Source organism: Anopheles funestus, chromosome 2RL, assembly GCF_943734845.2.
Source record: "Anopheles funestus chromosome 2RL, idAnoFuneDA-416_04, whole genome shotgun sequence".
Lineage (NCBI taxonomy): Eukaryota > Metazoa > Arthropoda > Insecta > Diptera > Culicidae > Anopheles > Anopheles funestus.
The window spans coordinates 15,617,646-15,644,459 of NC_064598.1; the positions used below are offsets into that span (position 1 = coordinate 15,617,646).

General features: G+C 43.4%; 2 protein-coding genes across 8 annotated transcripts in view; one reads left to right on the forward strand and one right to left on the reverse strand.

Moving 5' to 3' along the window:
* The window catches only part of LOC125765005 (uncharacterized), an 86,176-nt gene that overhangs the window by 14,847 nt on the left and 44,515 nt on the right, over positions 1-26,814 (reverse strand). The gene's annotated exons all lie outside the window — the stretch shown is intronic.
* Positions 9,619-14,202, forward strand: LOC125764948 (aminopeptidase N-like). The gene is made up of 4 exons (XM_049429711.1): positions 9,619-11,822; positions 11,885-12,187; positions 12,255-13,905; positions 13,975-14,202. The coding sequence occupies exons 1-4, from the start codon at positions 11,143-11,145 to the stop codon at positions 14,128-14,130; spliced, it is 2,790 nt and encodes a 929-aa protein (XP_049285668.1). The 5' UTR covers positions 9,619-11,142; the 3' UTR covers positions 14,131-14,202.

Genomic DNA, 26,814 nt, shown 5'->3' on the forward strand with positions numbered 1-26,814 from the left:
GGTTTCGTTTGTGTTGCTAATTTAAATAATCACCCGGTTTTCTCTTTAAGCTGTCACCTCGTTCGTATAATCTCAGATAAGACTGGCCGACGTTTGGTCGATTCGGGCGAACGCACGTGGCCCGTTCGAGAACGCCAAGAACGAAAAGGCCAACGGGGTAACGGCAAAACACACCAGGCTAACGAATCAATCGGATCGTTTATCACGAACTCCGTTTGATTCAATTATTTTTCATTTCATTATTTTTGTATTGTACAACTTACCGGGCAAGGGGGTACATGGTTGCTTGGCATGTGTGTGACCTTGTGTTAGCAACATGTTACCGTAGATGGGAAGCCGCGAGTAAATTGTTCATCGAGCACAGCCGTACCGATTAATTTTATGGGCGGCATTTATAAGTATATGATCCGTCAGGATGTTAATCAATCTTTGCGATTTTTTTTCCATGTTGAATGGAAGAATTACATTCCATTTTTGAGCTCTATGACAACTAAATAGACTGTAATTCAACGATTGTTGGAATGTTTCCCTCAAAGGCAAACGTCGTACAGAAGTACATAGCACACCCAACTAATATATCTGCTTTAGGCAACACCCACTTACATTTTTATTTTTAAACTTTCTAGGGATGGACCTTCTGGAAAAGAACGAGTTTCAAGGCTGTGTTTGGTAAAGGTAAGTCTATTTTTCTACATTAAATTGTCGATAAGCAAATAAAGCAAGTTCAAACATTACACTTATGGGCAACGAATTGGGCGCATTAAGAGCCTGCTGCTAGAACACAATTTTCATTTCTGTACAACATTGTATTCAACGAATTTTCTGATAAAGCCTCAGATAGTCTAGTAGGAAAAAATCCTTTCTTCTAACAAATAACAAAATATGCCAGAGCATATATCACCCCAAACGAGGGGTGATTTTATTCAACATTAGGTTAGGATTCAATAGGAGAAAATTTTATTCGACATTAGGTGACACCAGTTAGAAATTTTCTATTATGAGCGATTATGAAATTTTTATTATCAACTAGTTTATCAATAGCGACAGAAAATTTTCCTATCTTTTGGTTTAATGTAGTATTAGATATCATTGACTGATGTTTATTTTGTAATTTCAGATGAATATTAATAGAAGTAATTTAGTATACCCGGGATAAGGTAAAATACAAGGAGGAAATGCCTTGTGAAAAATGTACTTCTTCAGCTTAAGAGGCTGACAATACGGCCGAAGCCGTAATAATTAATTATAAATAAATAAATAAATAAATAATTTAATTTAAGAAAAAAGTTTACCGGAAATATTTTAAACATTTTTCCTATTATTTCCACATTTCTACCCTGTTTTATTAGATTACATTTCTATTTATTACATTTCTGTTTTATTACATTTCTACAAGTTTTATTCCCTGGTAATGATTTAAAATATCTTTTACCTAACAGAGAAAAAAGGGCTCGCCTTCTTGCATTCGTCGGTTTGAAGTTGAAGTTTTTTTTTCATTTCATTGCACTAAAAGTAAAACGCCCGTTGTTATAGCTCTTCAAATACAAAGGCTCAACTGGGGTATGTTCATTCAATAAGCACAACCCACAATGCACTCGAAGCGTTCTTAAAACCATTTTCTCTTCATTCCCAAAACTCGAATCGGTATTGTACTTCTTTCGACAATCTTCTGTCCACAACTGTGTGCATCTTCAGTGACTTTCATTATGTGTCCCTTTATGCGATTCGGTGTTTTGCACATCTATGATTCCTTTGTCAGCATACCAATTCTTGTCGCAAAAACATGACGGAAACAGCAAAATGTCCGTACGAACTATTCCATTAAAAAAGCAAACGTTCACATTTTCCCACCACACACACACACACACATAGTGCACAGGATGTACTAATCTCACTGGACACTCTGTGTGCGTGTGTGTTTGTTAGGTGTGTGTGTCAGAATTATTCGCGCTAACATAAACATCCTTGTTTCATTAGGAACCTTGCACCATCGCGCGAACCGTTTTCCTTTCGTAACCGCGCATTGCAGTCCTTTTAGTTGGGAAAACCCCCGGCCAGTGAGAGAAAAAGTGAACGGAAGGGAAAAAAAACCTCCCCGATGCTCGGAAAAGCTCGTTTCTCGGTGCAGACGAATGCGAAACAAGCAATAAAATACAACCCGAGTATGTCCCGGGCCAATGGTGAATGTCGGCGGTTAGTACATCGTGGTACATCGTTCGAAGAAAACTCTCACCCGTTCGTTAGCGTTTGCTTTTTCTTCAAACAAAGCAGAGAAAGCTTGTTTATGCTCGGGAAAACCAGCAATCCCAAAAACCTCTCTGAAGAGCCTCTTTCATCCTTCCTCCGGAAGCATCTCTTTTCCTTGGCTTGGGAGTGATGTAACAGTCGGGATGGATACAACCAAAGCGTCCTACATTCCGAAAGGATGCAAAGAATTGTTTGTTGGCTCAGAGGACAGAGTGAGAGTGAACATCAGCAGCAGTTGGACATACAAAAAACAAACCACCCTCCGCACGCGAACAAATGTTCGGCTTTTGGCGGCTTAACATAAACGATGTGGACACGATTTTCACTCTGCTGCCCTTGCGCCTCCATGTATGTAGATGTCCTCGGGAAAAGTCCTGGAAGATATGCGAGGAACACGTGCTCGGTCGGAACGCTACACAAGCCAGTGGTGGCGAATCCACCCTTGTCTGGTTGGGGAAAACTTCAGTGAAGAAGCGAGAAAGAGAGCGCTGGCCGCTTATGCTTACAACGCCGCACAGAACAGAAAGGGAGCACCAGTGCGACCTTCCACGTGAACCAATCGTGGGCCTGACTCCGCCTCTGTCTTATGTTATGCACACATGGCCCTGTCTCACTCGCGCGCTAGCATCATGCTGGGCGCAACATCGAAAGTATGCTCGACCACCCCAAAACGCGGTCCCCCCGTGTACATGCGGTGCTATGCTGCCGTTGCACGCTGGCGGGGGTTGCATTTGTAGCGTTCGGTGGGGGGGCCCGTTATGCACATGCTTGTCAGCTTCTCTCGAGTTTGCTCTTTCTGGTCGGTTACTGCCTTTGATGCAAGGCAACGAACATGATGATTTATGTGTGTTTTCTGTATGTACATCTAGTCGCGCACTATGTTGGCAGGTTTTCTGGTCGGGAAATCGCTGGACCCTACCCTTAACCGGGAGGGCAGACAGATCGTACCACGCTAGAGCTTCGGGATCGCTTATTTTCTTTTCGTTCCAATCGAAATGGTTTCCATCTTCGGTGAACGTACTACTATTACAACACACACTGGTGGGACTTCACCCCAAAAATGCCGTACCGAACCAGGCGAGCCAATCGTAAGCCTCGGGCTAACAAGTTGGGTTGGAAAAATCGTTTCGTTCTACGAACATTACTAACGTTCTGCGATGGAAAAGTGAACGTGTAAAGCTTACAAGTCGTAAAAGGAAGCAAGGAAAATGTTCTTCTAGCACATTCTCACAATCACGCTACAGTGGAGGAAATTACTGGGAATTAGGATCGGGTTTGTGGCAGATAATAACTAACTTTATAATTGGGTAAAACTATTGCGACAACTTTAACAACTGCAACAGTAATCTGATGGCGGTAAAACATCGTAAACTCGGCCCATTTTTTTTTGTAAGAGTTGAGAAATAAAGTTTATAGTATAAGTTAAATTGAAAAGAAAAATAATAAATTAAAAAATGATGTTTATAAATTGCATTTTTAAGACAAAAAAACTTTTATTGATCATCAGTCATCCTGATGACGTTCTTGAGAAAATGTTACGTTCCTTTATGACACTATGTCGACCTTTCAGACGACCGTTGTACATGCCTCGGGCAACGAAAAAAAAGCCTTGGAATTGCGTAAACTTTATTTGCATATAAATTTTTCTTTCTGCAACAACTCCATTTACAGCTTGATCTCAAACTCAAGCTTGATTTACAGCGGATCAGTGACGAAACCGGGCGAAACAAATTGCATACACGAGTTTATGACACTTCTCATGCGTTCGATGTTACTTTCGCATTACAAGCAAAGGCAAGAAAATGAAGAGAAAAAAACAATTCCAACATATGTGTGCTAACGCATATATCCGCTGATTCGATTCCGCATCGACCGGTCTTTCGGTGCTTGGCATGGTCATATGCCAACCGAACCGGACCGGTGCATACCACCCCGTTTTCCTTCCAACCCCCTTATTGGCATGCATCGTTCCGTTCTTGTTCTAGAGCTAATTGGATCATAAAAGCTACAAAACCGCAATTTTGTATCCGGCTTCTTCCGTGCTGCTTTTCCACCCTTGTTTCCTTGGCGGTCTGTGTGGCGCAGTTAGTTTTACCAATTCGTACGCTACAAATCTTCGCCCCGATGGACGATGGAAAAAAGGTTCCGTAGCAGCCCTTCCACGTTTGCCGCACAGACACACCAACCACCAGCGTCAATTGTGCTCGCACGCTACATGAGCATTGTAAAAATAAAATAATGAAATAAAAATAAAAAAACAATATAACGACGATGGAAAAAAGATGCAGAAATTATCGCGAAATACAGCACACCCATGAGGAGTTTTTCTATTGACGAACGGCCTCTGTAAAAACCCATTCTACAAAGTGACTGATACGTTTCCTTCAAACTGGAAAAGGAAATATAAAAGAATAACAATAGCGACATCAACCAAGCCAGGCCAGCCAAGGCCAGCCATCCTTGTCGGTGCTTTTTTGGGGAGGGAGGGCCCCCTGGTATGGAAAGCCATAACATTATAACAAATTACGAACGTCTCAGCCGGCCTCACGGCTTATGCTACGCTAAAATGTAATAAAAATCATATTATAATTTACGATCCTGTGCGCGTTTGCACCCGGCCCCTGGGCCCCGATGAAGGGGTCTTTCTCTCAACCCTTGGACGTACCCGATCGGTTCGTGGTTTCGCGTTTAACGAGTGGATTTTAAGATATGGCACCAAGGCGGAGCAGCGGGAAGATCGGGAGCTACATCGATGCGGAAGATGCAGAAGGGTATGGGGAGTATGCAACCAACGGAGGAGGAGGGCGTTTTATGACGAGCTTCGGACCTCTTTGGGAATTGAAATTCACTCACGCTTACACTCATTTGCGCGCTGCGCAAGTGTTCGAACGAAACTGACAGTTGGCAATTGGCACAACGAATGGGTTTTTAAAAAATAAAATAACCTCCCCAACTACACCAACCCCATACACCCACCCTAAAAATCGGTCCAGCACAAACCAGCATGAATTCGCTTTAGGTTTTTGCCCCGAAGCAATGCGGCCAATCGGACCAAGTACAACTACACGTCGTTAGCGTACCATTAGACGTTTTATTACATCTTGGAGAAAATTAACTGACAAATGCAAAACTAAACCGAATGGCAGCTGATGAAAGTCACCCCACTTTAGACACAATGAAGCGGAATTATTCTTCCCAACGCAAAGTGCGATTTTTGTTTGTTGAATATATAAATACGCTGTGACACTTTTGCCCGGCTCCAAAAGTATTACGACTTTAAAGCCCTTAATGATATGCGTCAATCCTTGAAGAAATATTAGTTACAATGTCGTCCGAACTCTTGGGAATGGAACGTAAAATCTTCATTTTTTTGTTGTAACTTTTGTCTCCAAAGCGAAACACATAAAATGTAACCTTCCACACAGTTTCGCTAGAAGCTGCATTTTATATGCGCTTCCGTCCGGAAGATCACAACATCATGGAGAAAAATCCACCTTTTCCAATTCATTTCATCCAACGATTCATCTCGATTTATGACACACATTGGAACATCTTTATCGTTTCGTGCTGCGTCTGTTTTCGATCGTATTTCTGTGCTTCCGCCTTATATCCCGGTGGCAGACAAAATCATCCTTGCATCATCAGCAACTTCCACGGATGCATGCGAATGGCGCCAAAAAACGAAAAAAAAAATGGTTAAGCGACGAACACTGCAGCGAAGAACATCTTCGGGCGAGTGCATGCAATCTGCCCCCAAAATTATGTCCGTAACGAGAATGTTTTTGCTTAACATAAACAAAGTCGTAAAAAATTTAACAAATCAGCCAAATTTTTTTTATAAAACTCATCAAACGCAAACATGCAACACTGAAGGGCATCTCCTCGATTGGAGCGCTGGACGTAATATGTTGTCCGGGGGAGTTGTTGCAGCTGAAGTCGTACTGTCTGCACACTTTACCGATGCAGTCAATTGGAAACTGGTACGCGGTGGGATACTTTAACCGTAGAGTTACCCGCAATGACTTGACCATTTTGCTTGTTTGACTTTTGACTGTTTCTTCACTCAGAGGAAGACGAAGCAGAACTTATTAGTTTCCTTCAAAAACTACACACATAAATCAAACAATGGAACTTAAGGGGAAGAGATATACAGCCGCAGCAGGAGAGGGTTGGAGATCGTGAAAATGTGATCTCAGCGGCGGCATCCGTCAGAAGCCCTCGACAGAAGAACAAATCCGTTCCACGAGCGAGGAAAATAGGGAAAAACTTTTCCATGCTCGTAAAACCGAGTATGTTTTACTGCCGCAGACACGAAGCTCCTTGCAGCACCCTTCAAACGATGCTCACTCTTCGCTGTGTTAATGATGATTCACGGATTAGTTTCTGGACGGATCTATTCAACCTTCAAACCGCCATCATCCTTCAGGCGTCGTGACCTCACAAAACCGGGCTGGCTGCCGCTACACGGTGAGAACCGCGTAACCGTACCGAATTTCTTGGCAAGTCGTAAAAATGGAAATGCGCATATTTTCAAGCACGTTCCGTTTGGTGCGGTTTTGTGGATTCGGCCAACACAGATTGTCCTTAAGGACTTCCGGCGCCGAAAGATGGCGATGTAAAACTCATCCAACGGTCGGCATAAACCAACATCGCCACAACTTTACATTATGGTTGCCGAGTACAAGAGGTTCAATAAAAGGGAATAACAATAAATTGTGTGAATTGGTGTGTATATTATCCACATTGAATAGTTCGAAAACAATAAAATATTTTTTTTATTTCTAAAAAAAAGAAACATATTATTTAAAATACCCAACAGAATGATGCGTATTAACAATTAAATCCATGCACTATTACAATGTGACACAAAATGCATTCTGAGTTTCGCTATAGCCAACGGACAGTAAATCAGATTATCACACGAATCCATTTGTCCTTAATGGGGGAAAAAGGGAAAACTCGTCCCCGTCTGTACATTTTTCTCTCACACACACACATCGTGGCAAATGCAATCACAAATAAATAAACTACAAATTACCACATCACCACGCAAATTTCCGATTAACGGCTAATGAATCTCGTCCTGCCGGGCGTAATGCGTTTGGTTCACGGTTAAAACCAGAATCTACCAGCGTACACGCTTTTCATACATGCTGTACATTGCTCGTTACAGCAAAAGAGCGCCTATCGGCCATTGAACTGAACCTCAGCTAACTGAAAAGCAAAACAAAAAATCATGTTGCAACCATAAAAAAGTGGAAGATGCAACAAAACATCAGCAGAAAAAAAACCCCCAGCAGTCAACTCACTGACATTTTAATCGCATTTTATTTGTGTTTTTTATTTTTTGTTTTCACATCGTATTTTAATCGCTTGCGTTAAAGATAAAACCAGACCGAGCGCCATTTGCAGGGCAGATACAAAAAAGAAAAAAAAAAGGGTTGTGTGAGGCTCGGGTGGAAAATTGATTTTTAATAGTCTCTCCTGCGGTGTTCTTGAGCAGTCAAAAGGAAATAAGCAAAATAAGGTGTATGATCGAGATAGAGAGAGAAGGAGAGAGAAGTTAACAAAACGGTTCCCTTTGCAGTTCCTGGTTTCCCCCTTAATGTCACATACTTGCGACAGTTAATCTGCTACCGGCACAGTAAAACAGCCCGAGTGTCTTTACCTCATTATCACGATCACTAATCAGTCTCATAACGATGGTGAATAAAAACAAAACAAATACACTTGAAAAAATTAATTTCGATTTCGATGCAACTGATATCCTTATGGGTTTCGAACGATCGATTCCCCATTGCGAGGATCGCCGATACGCAAACGACACTTTAGCCGGGTTTAATGACATTCGCTAGAGCGGGTTGGGTGGGATGCACACATGTACACACAGCTGCCCTCGTAAAATGCAACATACCAACTGCTGATGCACCTTTCGGTGGTTTTGCAAAACCGTCCGTTTGCCGGTAATACATTTTTACGATCGATTTTAACGATCGCTTGCGGAGTGTTCAGGTCACCGGGATAAACCTACCAGGATGGGTGCCGCCCCTATTGACCGAGATGAATCAGGATGCATCGTATAGCGGAACGGTCATAAAACTGATCGCTCACACAAACTAGACCCCTTCAGGTTTTGTCTAGTTTGTAATGTTTTTTTAAATGACAAATTGACCTTCGCTACGGTACACCTTCTATTAAGTGTGGGCTACAATTTTTGCACAACTATTTACTGCTGAGCCGGATCCATTTTATGGCAAGTTTTACTAAACCGATGACATCATCACTTCAAGTAGAGAAATCAACTAGGTGTGGCTTTTTGAACTATTTAGTGATGTGTTTTTTTTATTTTGCAACCAAATAATAGAAAGTTAAACATCTATAACGAATTGCCCAGCACATGCGTCAGGAGCATTCAATTATAGGATAGGTTGTAACTATTTCCCGCCGACTGTTCAAAACATTAAAATGCGCTTTTAGTTTGAAAACCATTACCAATGTAGCTCAATTTTGCTCACTTTTCCCCAACTAGCAGCCATCGCCGTCCTCTACGGGCTCATCGGAGCCCACCATTTTGTTACTAATCTGAATTATACATGCCTTTTTGGGGGCGCCCTATTCCCATGGCACATTAATGCAACACACCGTGAACAACACAGTGCGCACAACGTTTTGTGCAACGAACTGGAACGAAAAGAACGAAGAGAGCGAAAAAAAACACAAAGTGCAACGCCATTATTCTATCTCGAGCGTGTAAAACCAGGCTCGGTGAAATTAAATGTATAAACGTACCAAAAAAGAGGGCTTGGCCTGGGGGAGGTGGTTTGTTAGGCATACCGTGGCGTCTAGTGCTTGTTTGGACGTAATTCATTTTTCATCATATCACAACTCCATCCATCCCCAGACCCAGACGGGTGAAACGTTACCGCAAAACTAACAGTGAAGCGAATTGCATATTTTCTTCACACACACACTGTACAAAAAAAAACATTGGAAATTAACCAATTTAGATACATAACATTTATCTCCCTACCCTAGCAAACAACCCCTTCGGGTGGAGGGTGTGACTAATTTTCACAAGCCCTTTTTGATTTTTTTTATTTCCCTTCTTCAAACTAACTGGATAGTGTTTGGGGCTTGCAACCATTTATTCAACCCTCCCCCGTTTCGTTTGCCGACAGCCATTCACGGCTAGGATTCACGTCATTTCAAACACTATCTCTCTGCTCCACGGGTACATGCTGTTACATCTTGTTACACCACAGCCGACAAAACCCTAAGGGAAGTCGAAGACAAGGAAAGAAATAGCCTTCGCCCAGTACATAAGCTTTCGCATAGATAGTAAACGAAGGGGGGTTTTTTGCGATGAAGCATTTAGGTACTGTAATATTAATTAATTCTCCAACACCATCTTCCCCAAAACGTGCACAGCGATATTCGCGCAAATGAGGCGAACCGCTTACCTCATCGTACGATAGAAGATGTCGCTAGATGGATTGCTGCACGCGATCCATTTCCGGTTGTCGCCATTTTGAACATTTTATAGCATATTGTTTGTACGGACTGTAGTACCAAGCTAGACAAGCTGAACACTGAATCATTTGCATTTAAAGTGTTCGTAGTTTTATTCGTCCCCAGTTGGTCGTGATTTACACCTTTTGAAGCGGGCGAAACTTCAAGTAACTACGCCCAGTACTTTGTGTTGCATTGCCATAATGCACTCCATTCCATTCGGTCGAAGATTTTCTGCCGTGGAATATAGACTCTGTATTACTAGCTCATGAATATTAGGGAGAAGTATTCAATTCAGAGTGATGTAGATGAAGATTTATTTGTTTGTATAAATTGTGTATGTAAAAAACGTTAAGAAAATCTATGTCACCATGACATAGTCTTTAAGTTATTAAGTAATTTCAAGTAACTAACCGAAGGATAAACTATTGCAATTACTCTATTACGAGTTACTAGCTTCAGCTAAAGCATTTTAAAGAGGTTAATTTATCATTTCACAATCAACGAAATAAGTTCGTTGTAAGCGAGATGTTTGTTAGTCTCTTAATAAATTATGAAATTATCAAATTATGAAATTGGTCTCTTATAAATTATTAATAGTTCAGCTATTGAAAATTGAAGTACAAATTAAAAACATTTAAAGTAAATGTCTCAGAAACTTCAAATCATAATTCTGTGTTAAATAGCAATAAACACCTTCATTTAATGATCTTGACCTGCTTTACTCCTAAAGGCCATTTAAGTTTCAAGGGCTATAAGGATTTTAATCCCACTTTTATTCTAGCCTTTCTGATGATCTCAACTTCTGGTTACGAATGGATTTTACTCATCCATATTTCAAAGGAATTTCGTATAGAAATTCCTGCTAGTATTTTGCTCAAGAAGAGTATCGGTTACATTTCACTTGGAGGATTTATTCCAGGCGTGACTGATGTGTGCAAACGGCTAATCTTGATATCAATTGAATGCTCACATTGCGAATACGATAATCGCTAAAAAGGCAATGACTTTGCATTCAGAGAGCATGATACGATATTTGCAAACAATACATGCAATTAACCAAATACAACGATCAAACAAAAAATGTGAAAAAAGTTAAATGATTGAGTAAGCTCCGAATTCCCCAAAAACGTCCACGCGATAAGGGTTAACAGATTAAGCTTGAATGGTTGTTACACCATTAATCTAGCTTCTTATCGTAATCGTTTATAATTGAGCGATACGGGCTTTGCGAGGTGAGAATGTAACCTCCCAAAACAAATTTTCCTTATCGCCAATATCGGAACACCGATATGGGCAGAGGGAAATAATCTGACCTCAGCGGAAATCGACTCGATCGACTTAAATTGGATTTTAGTAGTGAAATTGTTAACAAACTAAACGGACATGCTAATACGTTGGCTAGTTGGTGTTGTGGTCATCTGGACCGGATTGCTTACTGCCATCGATGCCGTACATCCGGTGCTGGAAAAGTGGTCAAAATCGAACAACGATAAAGAAGATTTAGAGTTGTCTTCTGCACAAGAGCTACGGTACCGCTTACCGAGCTATATAGTGCCAACGCATTACAACCTATACCTGGATACCCAGATCCACACCGGTAACCGATCGTACAGTGGAAGTGTGGACATACATCTGGATATTCGGCAGCAGACCAAAACCATTTACGTGCATAACCGCGGACTGCGCATTACGTTTAATGAGCTGTATTTATCCAACTCGGCCGCTAATATTACTTTCCTTGAAACACTTCGCTACACCGAAGATCAGGAGCGAGAGTTTACGATTTTCGCGATACGCCGTGCAATTGCACCGGCCGAGTACATCTTGCGGCTAGATTTCGAAGGTCAGCTGCGGACCGATGACGATGGGTTTTACATTAGCTCGTACCGGGATGGTAATGGTACGCAAAAATATCTCGCATCGACACAATTTCAGGCGATCAGTGCGCGCGCAGCATTCCCGTGTCTGGATGAGCCAGCCTTGAAGACAACGTTTAGTGTGGAAATTAAACATCATCCGAGCTATCAGGCTATATCTAATATGCCGATATTTGCCATTGCTGGGTAAGGATCATCGTGCCACATTGCTAATTACCTCGTGAAATTAACAAAACACTGCTTTACAGAGATATGGACGGTAATGTGTATTCGGTCTTTGAAACGACGCCACCGATGTCGGTTTATCTGTTAGCTTTTATGGTATCGGATTTCTTGTACAGCGAGAATGTAGAGGCGGGTCAGCGTGTTTTCGCTCGACCGAATGCAGTCAATCAAACGCTGTATGCGCTGGAAGCTGGAGTTCGCATAATGGAAGTATTAGATGAGTATCTGGGTTTACCGTACGGTACGTTCATGCCCAAGGTTGATCAAACAGCACTAACTCAATTCTCTGCGGGCGCCATGGAAAACTGGGGATTGTGTAAATATCGGTAAGTATGGTTTCAGCCGTACAAAACTGTGTAACAACGCATTGTTGTTCTTTTTTTTGCATTACAGCGAGGAGTACCTGCTTTACGAGGCCGGCGTTACAAACTACCGGAGGCAAACCACAATCACCACCATCATTGCACACGAGTACGCGCACCAGTGGTTCGGTAACGCTGTCACCAACAAGTGGTGGAGTTATCTGTGGCTTAACGAAGGTTTCGCCACGCTGTACGAGTACACGGCGGCAGATATGGCTTATCCGGAGCGCCAATATCGCGACTTGTTTAACGTGCAAGTGCTCCAGCGCGTTCTCATCACAGACGCCGATGAAAGCACGCGCCCGATGACGTTTAGCCGCGGTGCAACCTTTAATGCGATCGTGAGTCTGTTTGATAATATCGCCTACTTGAAGGGTGGCTCGATACTTCAAATGTTCGGACAAGTTCTGTCGGCATCGGTTTGGCAGCAAATGATACGACTGTACCTGGAACGGAACCAGCTCGGATCGGTTGGATCGGATGAGTTTATTGATGCAATGGAGGAAGTGACTGATGGGCTTGATCTACTGCCCGAGGAAACGGATGTGGAAAGTTTTGTAACGAGTTGGGTAGAACAGGCTGGTTACCCGGTTCTTGAACTTCGACGCACTTATCGGGGAGAAGTTATACTAACGCAAGATCGATTCTATGCAAACAGAATAGTTAATGATGATAGCACTATTTGGATAATACCGTACACGATTCTGGAGCAAGGAGACTCACTGGAAACACCGCTCCAGTGGCAATGGATGACCACGAAAGCTATTCGCGTGCCCCTAGACACACCGGACGATGAGTGGATTTTGGCCAACGTGAACCAGGCTGGATTCTATCGGGTAAACTACGATCCTTCGAACTGGTACATGTTGATTCGTACTCTGACAGAGGAAACCACATCCATTCCAATGCTCAGTCGTTCGCAACTCATCGACGATGCCTTCCATTTGGCGCGCTCGAACCGACTTGATCTTGAGATCACCCTGGAGCTGATGTCTTACCTCCGACAAGAACGAGAATATCCACCATGGGAAGCAGCTAATCGTGCCCTCACCTACTTCAACGGTCGTATGCGCGGTCAGCCAGATTACGTTCTCTATCAGCTTTTCGTCGACACACTGATTGGTGATGTGTTCCAAACGCTTAACGTTACCGCGGTGCAGCCGGACGAAAGGTTGCTAGACAAGTACCTCCGACAGGTAATATCCAGCTGGGCCTGCCGGATGGAGATAGAAAGCTGCCTCACGGACACCCGCATCGCGCTGGAACGTGAAGTGAATGGTGAGGAACTCGTACACCCGGATGTGTCCGAGGTGGTGTACTGTTATGGGTTGCGCACTGCCCCAACGAATGCCTTCCAGTATCTGTTCGGTAAGCTGCAGAGTTCGGACAACCGTGCTGAACGATTGGTGCTGATCAATGCGCTGGGCTGTGCCAACGATACGGAACAACTGCAAGCATACCTGCTAACGGCGATTGGTGGAGAATTGCAAATAGGGTTCGACCAAGAGGAACGATACTACATTCTAACGTCCGTGCTGGTGAGTCGTGCCGGTGTTGACGCATTGATAAACTTTCTGATGGACAACTTCACGTACGTTGCGAATACGCTGGGCGTAAGCATACTGAACAGTTTGGTACAATCAATTGCTGCTCAAACTAATAACCTTGAGGAGGAACAGATGGTAAGACCTGTGCAATCACACAAATGCAACAAATTAGAATGAGGTTTTTTTTGTTTCGTATATCTTTAGCTAAATGAACTGCTGCAGCAGCTGCAAACGATACTGTCGGCCTCGGGTATTGAGACGGCACGATCAACTGTGACCAGAAATCTAGCTTGGCCTTCCACTCGCGAGGGTGTTTTACTGAGCTACTTCCTGGAACGTTACGCTTTTCAACCGGCATAAAGACAACCTTCGCGCGCGTACCAGAGAGATCTAGTGAGATCGTAGAATAAAGCACAGTCCATTTTTGCACGATACGATATCTCATCTTGCGGTGCGTGATCGTCACACCGCAACCTTATCCGAAACGGTAAATTTTTGCTACATTTGGCCACACTCACGACGATTGTGCATCGGCGGGAAACCGGCATTCTAACACGTAGTCTTGCCGGTGCCTGCTCTGGATATACTAGATGGAGATATGTGCATCACCCCTACGGTGGAGCACCCAGTTTAAAACCCAGTGCTATTTGTGTCACACGTTTGATCGTGCTGTTACTGTTCCGTCGTTTTTGTCTTGTCTTTAAACCGAACCTTCATTTTGGTGCGCTTGTGACTCGCGGAGACACACACGACAAACTTGCTGATGTAAAGTAGTGCCTTCAGCAAATCACATAACTGGCACAGTGTAGTTTTCCATTATCAAAACCAAGAGCTCCAGCGGTCTGGACGTACCCAAGCGGGACGAGGGTTAGGTCAGCACCTCTCGCTTTTTTTCTGCAATACGTGCCCCTTGTGTCATTTAGGACGCTTGCGGAAGATTCAACGTTGCATGCAAGTGGCGCTTGACGACTTATCAGTTTGATTAGTGCAGCGTGCCGGAGCACGGTCCGACCGAGTAACCCTGAAACTAGGCCCCCCGTTTCAGTTTCAGTTTGTTTGCACCACAACCAATATACGAGTGCTTGATACGAGAATTAAAATTATACCTTTTCTGGTTATAAGCTGAACTTACTGAAGTCGCCCTCAAAAAAAAGAGCTCCACATAAAGTGCTCTCCTGCAAGTAATTGCGCTCATCCAATAATTCTACCCAAAAACCATGCAACCAACTACGGAACATAAAGACTGCGTATTATAACACAATTTCATCCCATCAAACACACAAGTGTTAATCGATTAACTCAATCAACCGTGAAGCACTTGTGTTAAGGAACAAGCTGGCTCGTTAACAGTTCCCGTAAAGGTTGCCATATTCAATTTTCCAAACACATGCGATAAGTCCCACACACACACTCACACAGAGCGGGGATGGTGGTATAAAATCGTATTTTTATTTGCGTACATATTAACAGTAATTATGCTGTTACATGATTTTCCGCGATGAGATTTTTCCACACACCCCGAAATGGGGTGTCCACGAAAAAAGCAAAACAGCTTCCAATAATAAAGCAAAAGAAAATTAAAGATTCACACATTGGATCAGAGAGCGAAGCTCAGTCCTGGTTCTGGTGGTGGGAGGGGGAGGGGGATGGGAGGAAAGGGATGGTGTTGGGCTGTGTTTACCACCCGATTTCACACCAATCAACAGCGGTTGAAGTACTACATCAAAGCGAATAAAGCGCACTCACTGCCGAATCGAATGACATACGAATGACAATCGTCAGCATAAACAACGAACCGAACACCCACCACCCCAGGTGGTTAAATTGTATGGGCCCGAATGTACGCCACACCGGGGTACTGTTTCGGCATGCCAACACCGAAACGGTTCCCGCATTATCTGACCATTAATGATGGGGTATTTGGGGTTGGGTAGGTCTCTCGGTATTGATTTATAATTAGCTTGCACACAATCTAACCGCAGATATAATTATGATTTATTTGTAATTATTTCCAGTTTTAATTTCAATTTTAATTAAATTGAATTTTATTATTTACCCACCGTCAACATTCGGTCCCCGGATGAGGTGTCCGAGGCGTTTCGGTGTGTACTCATCATTTCACCCGAAAAAAAAAATCACACACAATCCATCCATCGATGTTTCGATATTCGCAACTGGAAATTAGCAACTCGCGCCAAACCCGGAACTGACCGGAAGCTGAAGCAGATGAACTGGATTTTGCATTGGGGAGGGAGAGGTAGCATCCCTGGAATTGGTCTGCGACAATTCACCAATGTGTGTGTGTGTGCGTGAACAACTGTGTCCACCGGTGTTGATTGAGGTGAAGGTTGTGAACAACCGTTTCGCACGCGTGTTGTTGTCATCGTCAGGGTTTTCGTTAGTCAAAACCTGTTTTTCCTCCCCGAAAAACTGCACGTTTCTGGCAATACACGTGAAGTGTTTATTTGATGCATATATCAACACCTATCAACACTGATGCAACGACTCCCAGCGTAGCGCGCGACACTCACAACATATTCCGCGTTCCGCGGTGGGTGTGAAAAATATGGAAATCATGATTGGAAACCCAACGGGTACCAAAACCATATTAAATAGCCTAGCGTACACATTTACCGTGCATTGAAATTCAACGTGCAATATGGACCGAACAACCTTTTTCGGGAAATCTAATGCACTTTATTGGGAGTTGAAATGAAGAGGAAGAAAAAAATAGATATGGACGATTCGGTACAAAATTTTCCTATCGACCACTTCATCCATGCGTCAACACATCAAAGGAAAAGTGTTCTCGTTGTACAAAGTATGATCTCCCAGTTCCCAGGTCGATATCATTTAGTAAATTCCTAATGAATTTCACCAACCGAACGGGGTACTGCTCTCGACGGAGAAGCTTGATTGTGTTCTTCGCTGAAGAATTAATGTAATTATCGCTACTTTACTTTGTATATACACACTTCTTCACATGGATGGATGTATCCAAAAACAGGCGCTGTTAGATTTGTTAGAATTTTTTTTGTATATTTTTAAACAATATTTTCCATTCATCTAGCAGAGTCAGTTAGTTTCGTTCGTTGTTTATACAAACCGACCAAATAATGTTGACCGGAAAGCTGGCATACATTGTAGAGTGGCATGTTTTAAGTGTAGCTCCGATTGTTGCAACAATGTATTTTTATTAATTAGTTGTTTTTTGTTGGTCGAGCTCTTGTGTACTTCTAAACTCTTTCGTCTGTTTTTCGGGGTGTGTTACCATTCACAACACAACAAATTAACGGACCAGTCCTTGAAAGGATCGCAGTCACATCATCATAACAATTATGCTCTCTGTTTGCTTTATGCTGCGCAAAAGGCAGAGAGGCGATGGAAAAAGCTACTTCGAAGCGGTCCGCCGTAATCGTAAATTTTACCGAAAAAAAACAAATACCCTATCCTTGTGACGGGTGACATTTACGATATATTCCTTAACACCCGCAAGACGCCGTAATGTCGAGTTGACACTTCCTGCTGAACAACACATTCCTTGAGAATGTCTTTCTGCAGGAGTGTTGGGTACAGAGTACCACCATTAATAGAAAACGCGGTTACGCATATAGGTCCGACACGGAATCGATTACACATTTTTCCTCCAGTTTGCAACATTGTACGAGGGTAAAGTTGGTTGCGCACTCGCCACACGCACTCCCATCCCAACGCATGCCAGGCATCGGAGAAGGCACCAGGACACGCCTCAAGGAAATTAACGATATTCCGTTCCGGGTCTGGTTCGGTGCGGTGGAAAAATGATTCTGGCCTAAGCGTTTGAATGGTTTGCAGCTGTGGCCAGCGTATGTGAACCGGCGCAACAAAACAGTCGCAGCGGGCAAAGGTTTGTGTTCTTGAAACTTTCCGAAGTGCTTCTTCGCGGGTGACACAAATTCTTACGCGACCTCGGCTTAGGAGAAGCTATAAACATTCGAATTGTACTTCCCGCAGCAAGTGCCATTTCATAAATGGGGTAGAAAACGAAAAATTAACATTGTTGCAATCATAAATTTAATCACTAACTGGCTGGTGTTTGGCGTGTTTCTGCGTATTCTCCAAACCTTGGACATGGACAAAAAAGTTGCAAGTCGAAATCTAAACAAAGTGTTTAATTTTTAAACTGAACACAAGGGGTGAGGGATGAAAACATAAGGCACGGAGCAAAGGGGGTTTATTTATTTGATTTATATTTTTTCCCCGGAAAAGCACGATATGCCGAAAAATGGCTGACACAATTTGTTTTGCTCTGGGGAGCACAATCACACTGGAAGACTTGCTCTAAACAATACACTTTCTATACACAAATGTGCACGAATTGAACATCGATTTGGTGGGGAGAGGGGGGAGGATCTTGCCCTCCCCCCCCCCCCCCCCCCCCCCCTTACTGGCACGATTTGATTCCCATCACTCGAACGTCATTCTTTAATACATTTTGCATAAATTTGTGACAGTCTATGGTGCGCGCCACAAATGAAAACAAACCACCCCCACCGAGTGCCGATACGGAGCGCCCTAAAACGAAATCCAAATCATCAAACGACTGTTTTCTGGTTTCATGCTCAACCCCAACTTTAGCTCCAAATTTTTACCGAACAGTTCCGATCGGAAATGCATCGTTCCAGGCGACACGATGACACCTGGAACGAGGGTGGTTTACCTTTTCTTTCTGCCACCCTCTGCAGGGCTGGCGGATAACTGAAACCGACAATCGCCGATTGAACATGAAGGCCGGCATTGGGTGCTGGTCATTTCCTTCTGTCCGCTACATTCGCCTTCACTCGTGGTGCAAGGTAACCGAAGGGAAAAAAATCCAACCATCGATCGTCGAATATGTAAATTTACTTTGCCCGAATCGCACATTCTCCTGTGTTTCGTCCGGCTTTTTTGGGCAATGTGCTAACAACAATTCATTTCCCGCCGTACTACAAGTCGTACCTATTCTTGGGAGTGAATCGTGTATGTCACAGGCCGAAAGAAGAGGAAACAAAACCAGAAAAAAACACCTACAACTACCCGGTAGTTCAAACGCCACATTCCAACCCGGAAGTAAATCCATTCGTTCAATCGAAATTGAACATCCGCCGATACGGCCAGGTGGATGGCCAAATAATGCGGTGGTTGCAAACCCTCCAACTGCCTTCGGGCGGCGCTTCATTCGGCAACATCATTCGTACAAAAGAAGGTAACAACACACATTGTGCATTCGTTTTGATTTCCTTTTTTACATGTGTGTTTCAGGCGCTTTTTTTTCATCACTTTTTGTTTATTGGTTTTGATTGTTTCTTCACCCAGAGATAGGGTTTTTTTACCGTGATGGTTTACAAAATCCGTTTGAAGAGATTTAACTACCGCTGGGGGGATGGCTTTAACGCGGGTGTTAATGACACGTTGGATTATTTGTTACAAACGTTGTGCACAATGGGATATGACAGGGATGAAAAGTTACAGCACAAAAATTGCTTTGTTTCATATAAATTGTGATGATAAAAGTTGTTCAATTACAACACAAACTTTAACTCTTTTACTCTTGAACTCGTGTTTAGTAATTTAAAATTGCGATTATATATCTTTTCCCGACTGTTATTGATACATCGTTTCTCAGATGATTTCGTAATGTCATCCACATTTGTTCGTAAGGCTTCTATGAAATATTGGTTTTGAGAAAAAAACAAAGATCACCTCTAAAAGACATCAAAATCAATACTTTTAGGTAATCATCCTAATTGTAAGATAATTTTTAATCTCAAAGAGCTTTTCATCTGCCATTTCTAACTTTTCTTGCGTACGGAGAGGTGCCGGTACGGATGGGATTTGAACCTCGGACCTTTCGTTTAGAGAACAGTGCTGCTATCACATACATTACTGAGCCGCCCAAGCCCAATCAGTTTCAATGGACTCAGGTTAAGCAATTAAGGCAATAATGTTTAATTTAATATAGTTAGTAGTATAAACACACATCAGTAAATAATTTAGTACAAAGTGGTTATTCAAACCTTTTTTAGTGGATCTGATATTGTGTTTTACACTCAAATTTGAGAAAGAAACATTCCTCAAATATTCCAAATTTGCAACACTGCAATTATAACGTTGTTAAATTGCTCAAAAAAAACAACAACACAATTTATTAGCTTATCCTTTAACTGTAAGTCAAACGAACTTTATTTACTTGTCAAAATCGTACATTAAACGATCATTTTCTCATCAATAGCCACCGTTCAAACTTTTGTAGCCTACAGAAGCTACACTTATATTTGATTGTATTTATATACCGCTTCATGCTTCCTTCCTCCGTACCCCTCCCACACCCTTCCTAACGGAGTGAAGTGCAACCCGGCCAGAACCACAGGCTCGATTTAGCCGAGAACATAAATGCACCTTCATGCATCGGGACGATTGGTTTTGCCACTTTCCAACACCCCTGCAGAGTGGCAAAACCTCAAGCAACATCATCATGTGTATTCTCCCGCCAAAGCGTTGTACGCTTGCCGCCACTCCATTACCGAGCGACCATTCCATAAGTGGCCCGGCCCGGTTCAACAATCGTAAAAGCTAGCGGCCGCAACCAATGCACTGGGGGCAATACGTTCGATTAGCACTTTTTTCCTGCAACTGACCGCGAACGACCATCGGAATTGTAGTCGAAAATGAGCAACTACTACCAAAAACCCCTCCCCAACCAAACAAGCCGCTAGAGACAGCTAGAGTGTGAGTTCGGCTAGTCCCATCCATTCCCACTAATGATCATCCCGCCCGGTACACGAACATGCTGTGTCGGTAAACTGTCACACACATAGAGGGTTTTGCCCTTTTTTGCAACACCAGAAACCAGGGTGAAAAAGTGGCAATTTGCTGCCCATTGTAGAGTGTGGGTGTGTGTGTGCGCGCGGCCACGGACATTTAGTTCGCGCGGGCTGTGGGGCGATCTCATTAGGGCCGGTTTTTGCTGGAGTACATTGTTTAGCAGCGGATCTAATTAATTTGGGAACAAACTGCATTTTCGCACAACCGCAATCCGCCGGCAAAAAAGGATGCACTTTGCAATGATGCACTTGCGCCGAATGTTGAACAAACCGTGGTAAGGGCAGATAGAGCCCCAACGTCCCCAAGAACGTCTGTAGGATGAGTTGTGTCTTCAATGTAGAGAGAAGGCGATACCGAACGATATAAATCATTTCCAACGGCATTCCCTCTTTGGGATGGGTGTGGTTGGGGGTCAAACCTCTTCCCAACGCAGTATGTTCAATGCTCGATTGAGCCGTAAACCCTGCTTTATCACATCTTACGCCCGGGGAGGGACAACATATTTCGGCAGTCAGTAGCACTACCAACATAATGCGTCCGATAAACGCGATTAACTTTCGTGTACGAAAGTTCCACGAGGTTGTGAAGGATGTAGTGCATGGGTGGAAAATTTATTACCATGCAATATTTTCCATCGTTTGCACCTTGCGGGTGCACGGAAAAGCAGAGAAGTAAAGAAATCTTCACATCTTCGTTGATTACTCTGCATGGAAGAAACTGTATTAATTATGGCGGCATTATCCTTTTAGCACCTACTGGAATTTGTTTCGATGATAAATAGGTGAAAGGAAGATTTTGTTTTAAATCATCAAATCGTACCTCGCTTCTCTTTCTTAAGTGAAGAAAAAACAATAATTACATATTTGTACCACAGGGTGATGAGTGAATGTTCAAATGAAGTCATTTCATTTCCCATCAACACTTGCCCCTAGTAAATTGTCTGATTTCTACCGTTTACATGCTCTCGACATTTAGCTTGTAAACTTGATTTAAAAAAACAAACGACAACGAAACAAACGGCAAAAAAAGCTCAAAAGTTCATCTATAATATCATCCACGTGAGGATGAATAATTCATAACGTGGCGCATGCATCTTCATGCCTTCATCACAGCTTATCCAACACCCAAACATCCTTTGCCCACTTTATTAACATTAAGCTTCAATACTACGCGCTCCAAATCCCGAACAGCAGCCGTAGAAGCCAGCAGATAAATCATCAAACAATGTGTAAGACCGATCCTCGCACGCTTTGCCCTAGCACGGGATCTCGGGGTTTCGGGTGTGGGTTGTGACCCTTTCCTTCGTAAGCGATGCAGAAGAATCGTGCTGCATTTTTCTTCCTCCCAACTGGTGCCACATTCTGGAGTCAGGTTTGGGCAAACGAACGAACGAACGAACGAACGAACGAACGAAAAAAAAACACACAGACCACGTCCACGATCGGCTACTACTAACGCCCTGAAGTTCAATGAAACATTCATGTGTCGCCATCCGTGACTGAGCGACTTTTGCTGCCCGGGTTCCATCGGTAATCATCTGGTGGAAGCGGAAGTACGAACGTCTTTTCCAAAACAGCCGCACCATAAATTGTTCACCCTAAAGCGAACTGCACATGCACGGACCTCCCGATTGGACGATCGTGTTTTGCTACCGCTCTTGATCAACTCCTGCGAGCTGTTGCGCTTGGGCGCGGAGAGTCGTTGAGCTGCTCTGAGATTCATACGTAGCTACACACGTATCTTGGCTGTGTAAGCGCGTATGTAAATCTTCCACTAAATGTGGTAAAGGAAAGAAACGGTTGGCAAAGGGTCACATAACAGCAAAGGCGCAAATAAAAAAACTACACACTCCAACTGAAATGGAACGAGCAGGTTAAGTGTGCTTGAGGCTCCCAACACAACCAGAACACGGAAACGTACAGCGTAAACGCTTAATAATAAAATAGAATGAAATATTAATTTCATTACCAGTAGTCCAAAAATGATTATGGTGTGAAAATTATACGACGAGCTTTCTTAATTAGTTTAATTTTAATTAAGTGCTCACAAGTGCATCCGCAACTGTGACGATGAGAAGAAGGGTAGAAACAGTGCCCCCGAGCATTACCATGGGCAGCAGATCCGTACTAAAAGAGGTACACCGCCAGCTTATGTGCACCGCTCGAAAGAGAAGTGCAAATAATAATAACAAAAAAATGCATCCAAACGGCATCTACGAACAGCTTCGAAACAATCGGAACGCTTCGAGCGCTTTTTGCACCATCGCGCGGGATGGACGTCGGCAGCTGAACCAGAGCGTATTGGTAGTAATGGAAGCCTGTAATTTCTCGTTGATTGTGCCGCACACATCACAACACTAGCGATGGTGTTTTGCTACACCTTACTTACATCTTGCCCCAACAACAAAAGGGGAGTGTAACGGACGCCCTCCCCTGTAGGGAAACTCTTTTGGTTGTTGATGATAGTACAAACATGGTGGAGTCGGATCTTAGCTCATTACATGCGCAGATGGAGTACAACTTTTGATATCAAAATATTGGGCCGTTTTTGTGCTATTTATATATAAAACAACAAATGAACATCAATCCTTGAATTGTGATTAAATATACACACAACAACAAACTCTTCACAGTGCTTTATCGCAGCAAAAGCACAGACACGCAAATGATAAAGGCAACAAATCTTCAAACCACTCGAACTCGGTTTGTTGTTTTAGCAAGATATTTTACATTTGTTTGTTTGCTTGTTTTACAACGCCAAAAACACAAGCAACCACCACTCCGATTGAGAGGAGTGCAACGCGTACATGAGGTTCGTAGTCTTTGATCCGAAGACTGCAACGAACCTTCGGCGATGCGGATGATGCGTTTTTGAGCCACACGTCTACTGGGTAACGATGAGGTTTTCTACATTCTCCAAAAAAAACCGATGCTTACCGGCCCATATCTTGCACGATGCAGCTGAATGCAAATCATTTCGGTTCGGTTTTTCTCGAGACAGCTGTGCATTAGTCTGATGCTAACCAAAAACCCGCCCGACTTCAACGTGATTCCCTCCTCTGGTTGGTTCTTTGGATCTCCACAGTTTGGTACAATTTTTCCAACCGCTCGTCTATCATATCTGCAGGTTGGTAAGGTTGATATATGCTGCACGCATGGTACTACAGATAAAATACTTTGACAACCTTCGCTTGTTGCGGAGTCAAACTAGGAAGCTACCAAACAGTCTTTCTGCTTCCTCCTGAAGACTGAAGTTGAATTTCCGAAAGAAGCGAAACGGTACCAACCCATGTTAAGTGCATAACCGTTCGGTTTACCGTTTCGACCACATTTAGGAAATTGTTTTACCGAATCCCACAACAAAACAGTACCGTAGCAGCACTGTGTACGGTGGGTCCCAGAATCCCTCAACATCCGTCATGCTCCATCAGGACTCTCTTCGTTTTTTCGAAAACGCTTCCCCCGGAACAACCCGAAAGATTGGACATTCGGCTGGGAATGGAGGGGGGGGGGGGGGGGGGTGGGGGTTACTTTCTTTACACTGCCATGTTTTATGATGGGTCGCGGCATGAGTAACGATGAGATGAGGTTGTGGAGAAGGTATGACATTTGTTCCGTTTGTTTGTCTGCTTGTTTATGTGTCCCCACGGGGAACCGAGGGCGCCCGGCAGAACTCCCCAAACTACACCGGGGCGGAACAGTGAACCGTTTCGTCTTTTCTGATGAGTGATTAACATTGTGCCTTGTTGCATTCTCCAGCAAAATGCCAGTCGAACAAGGAAGGAACACGACCAGCATCTCACGGTCTCATACCTCCTGACACCTGCCCGAAACATTCGGACGTCCGTTTGTGGTTATGCTTACGGGGAGGAAAAGCATGAGGCCACATCCTTACTCGAATTCCCGCATTGTGCACGGTTTCGGTACTGTCCGTGTGTGTGGCTAAGATTTACGACTCAAGATAACAACACATATTCACGCTCTTGGACGCTATAGCCAGTGTGCGCTGAATACTGGGAAGACTGGCAAACGGTCCCTTCAGTTTATGGATTCAGTTACGCTGGTACGAGTTTGGTTTTTTGGTAACGCATGTGTCCTGCTTGGGAAAGGACTTTCGCACACATGCCTGCACACTTACACGTACATACCAATACACATCGGATCCAGTTTCTCAAACACACTGTGGTTTAATCCTGAGCCTGTGTCTCGCGTTCAAATGGTGTGCTGTTAATACGCTTGGTTGAAATTTAATTAACTTGTCCAAACACTGTACAGCGTATTATGTTTCATGATTTTACGCAGCACGTTTATTTTTTGTTTCCAAGAACATTTTCCAGTACAACAAAAACTGCATAATAACTGTCATACAAATACGTTGTACAAGAATTCCTGTACCGAACCGGCTGTTCATCAGGAAGTCCTCAGGAAGGCAGAAACATTCTAATCATTACGCCAGATTTGCAACTCTTGGTGGTAACTGGATCTAACACAGTTCCTTGGACGATCAATCTCATCAACTGGTTCGTTAAGGTTCGTGGTGTCATCAACGACACAACAGTTAATTTCAGCAGACAGCACAACCATCCTGTGCAGCTCCCTTGCATGGTCAGCATCCACATTCCCAGGCTGCAGCTCATTTCCTTGCTGGCAAATAATGTCTTGTGGACAATCCAGCCCGCATCACACCACAATTGGGCGGGTTTGTCTAGACATGCGTGAACGCGTGAAATTCCAATTTCCCAAAGGTTCGCACATGCATCTTCAATAAAAACCGGCTACGATCGGGTGTCTGCGTGTAGGTGCAAGAAGGAATCAATCAAAACGCATCCATTCCACAAGCAAAAGGCATTATTCCTACACTCATCTTCCAGCATCAATCATCCATCTCGCACTATCTCAGCTGTGGTGAAGATGATGCTCGAATATGAGTTGCTGCTCAACTGCTCAAACCGTTCCCCGGGATTGGTTTTCTCCATTAGGAGAATGATCTTCGTACCGGTCCAGTGTAATGAAGTTGACAATGATCGAGCGAAACGGAAAATGTGCGTACCGAACACGTTTTGCAACGGGCGAGGAGATGTAGCGGTGTCGATCATGTATTTAACACTATCGCGCTGTACTACAAAATGTTGCAATTTAATCATCACAAAAAGAAGAAATAAAAACCTGTCCTCTTGGTAAGAAAGTCGGGGGTCTTCGGTATGGACTTGGAAAATGGATCTTCAATTTTACTTCTTCTCCTTCTTCAGATCTATTCCTCGCAATCGTAGTACCCGCTGTAACAGCAATACGATCAATTGCAATTTCTCGCCAATCCGGAAACAAGAATTGACCTTCTTGTTTGCTGAGGGCAGAACGGGTTATACTGTACAACAATAAAAAAAAGTGGATGCATCCATTTTTAAAAGACTAAAGAAAATGAACTTGTTCCACTTCTCCATTTCTCACCCAACATGCACACACCCACCCCTTCAGAACAACCCACCCCAAGCCAACTCCAGTACACAAACCAAGGTTCAGTTACAATGTAGAAAAATCAGAAAACTCAAAATGGTCGAAGGAGATTTATTTTATTTTATTGTTATTGCAATTTGGGTGGGTTTTGTTTCGCTGTGTTTTGTGCGCTTGTTTCACTCATTTTCTCACCCTTGTGGGGAGGGTTTTTTTTGTTAAATTGTACCAGGAAGCGGGGTTGACAGACAGCGAGGAATATTGATTCCTGAAAAATCAAGTACCGGCGCTCCTTACCAATCAACCCCCTTCTTTTTCCGTTGCTCGTCTCACACACCCTTTATGCATCAGTTGATCATTGCACTGTACACACACACACGCATCATCATCCCCAAACGTCGCGCGGGGACCTCGCGCGCGTGCATGATGCAGTCGCATGTTGGGGTTGAGTGACAGTGACATTGACATGAATTGGTGTTATTTCCCTCTACCCGCATACACACACACAGAGGGAATTGCGCGCGCGAACACTGCATGACGCCCGTAAGGAGTTTTCTGTTCGTTTTGGATAAAGTTTTGCACCAAAAACGTTGGCCAGTTTTACATCAACTCTGTTGCCTTCCATTTGATACATATGGTTCGGTTGTGTTTTCTTCCCTCTGTGTATTCTTTTTCCCAACCCGTCGCCTACCTTCCTCACGCTTTTAGTTTAACACCCAACAACCACGTGCTCGGGCTTCACTTATCCAAG

What these genes read in the sequence shown, in the direction of transcription:
- LOC125764948 (XM_049429711.1), top strand. Translation starts at nt 11,143, where the DNA reads ATGCTAATACGTTGGCTAGTTGGTGTTGTGGTCATCTGGACCGGATTG. An exon ending in CCGATATTTGCCATTGCTGG is followed by an intron (nt 11,823 to 11,884) that starts GTAAGGATCATC and finishes ACTGCTTTACAG; the next exon opens with AGATATGGACGGTAATGTGT. An exon ending in ACCTTGAGGAGGAACAGATG is followed by an intron (nt 13,906 to 13,974) that starts GTAAGACCTGTG and finishes GTATATCTTTAG; the next exon opens with CTAAATGAACTGCTGCAGCA.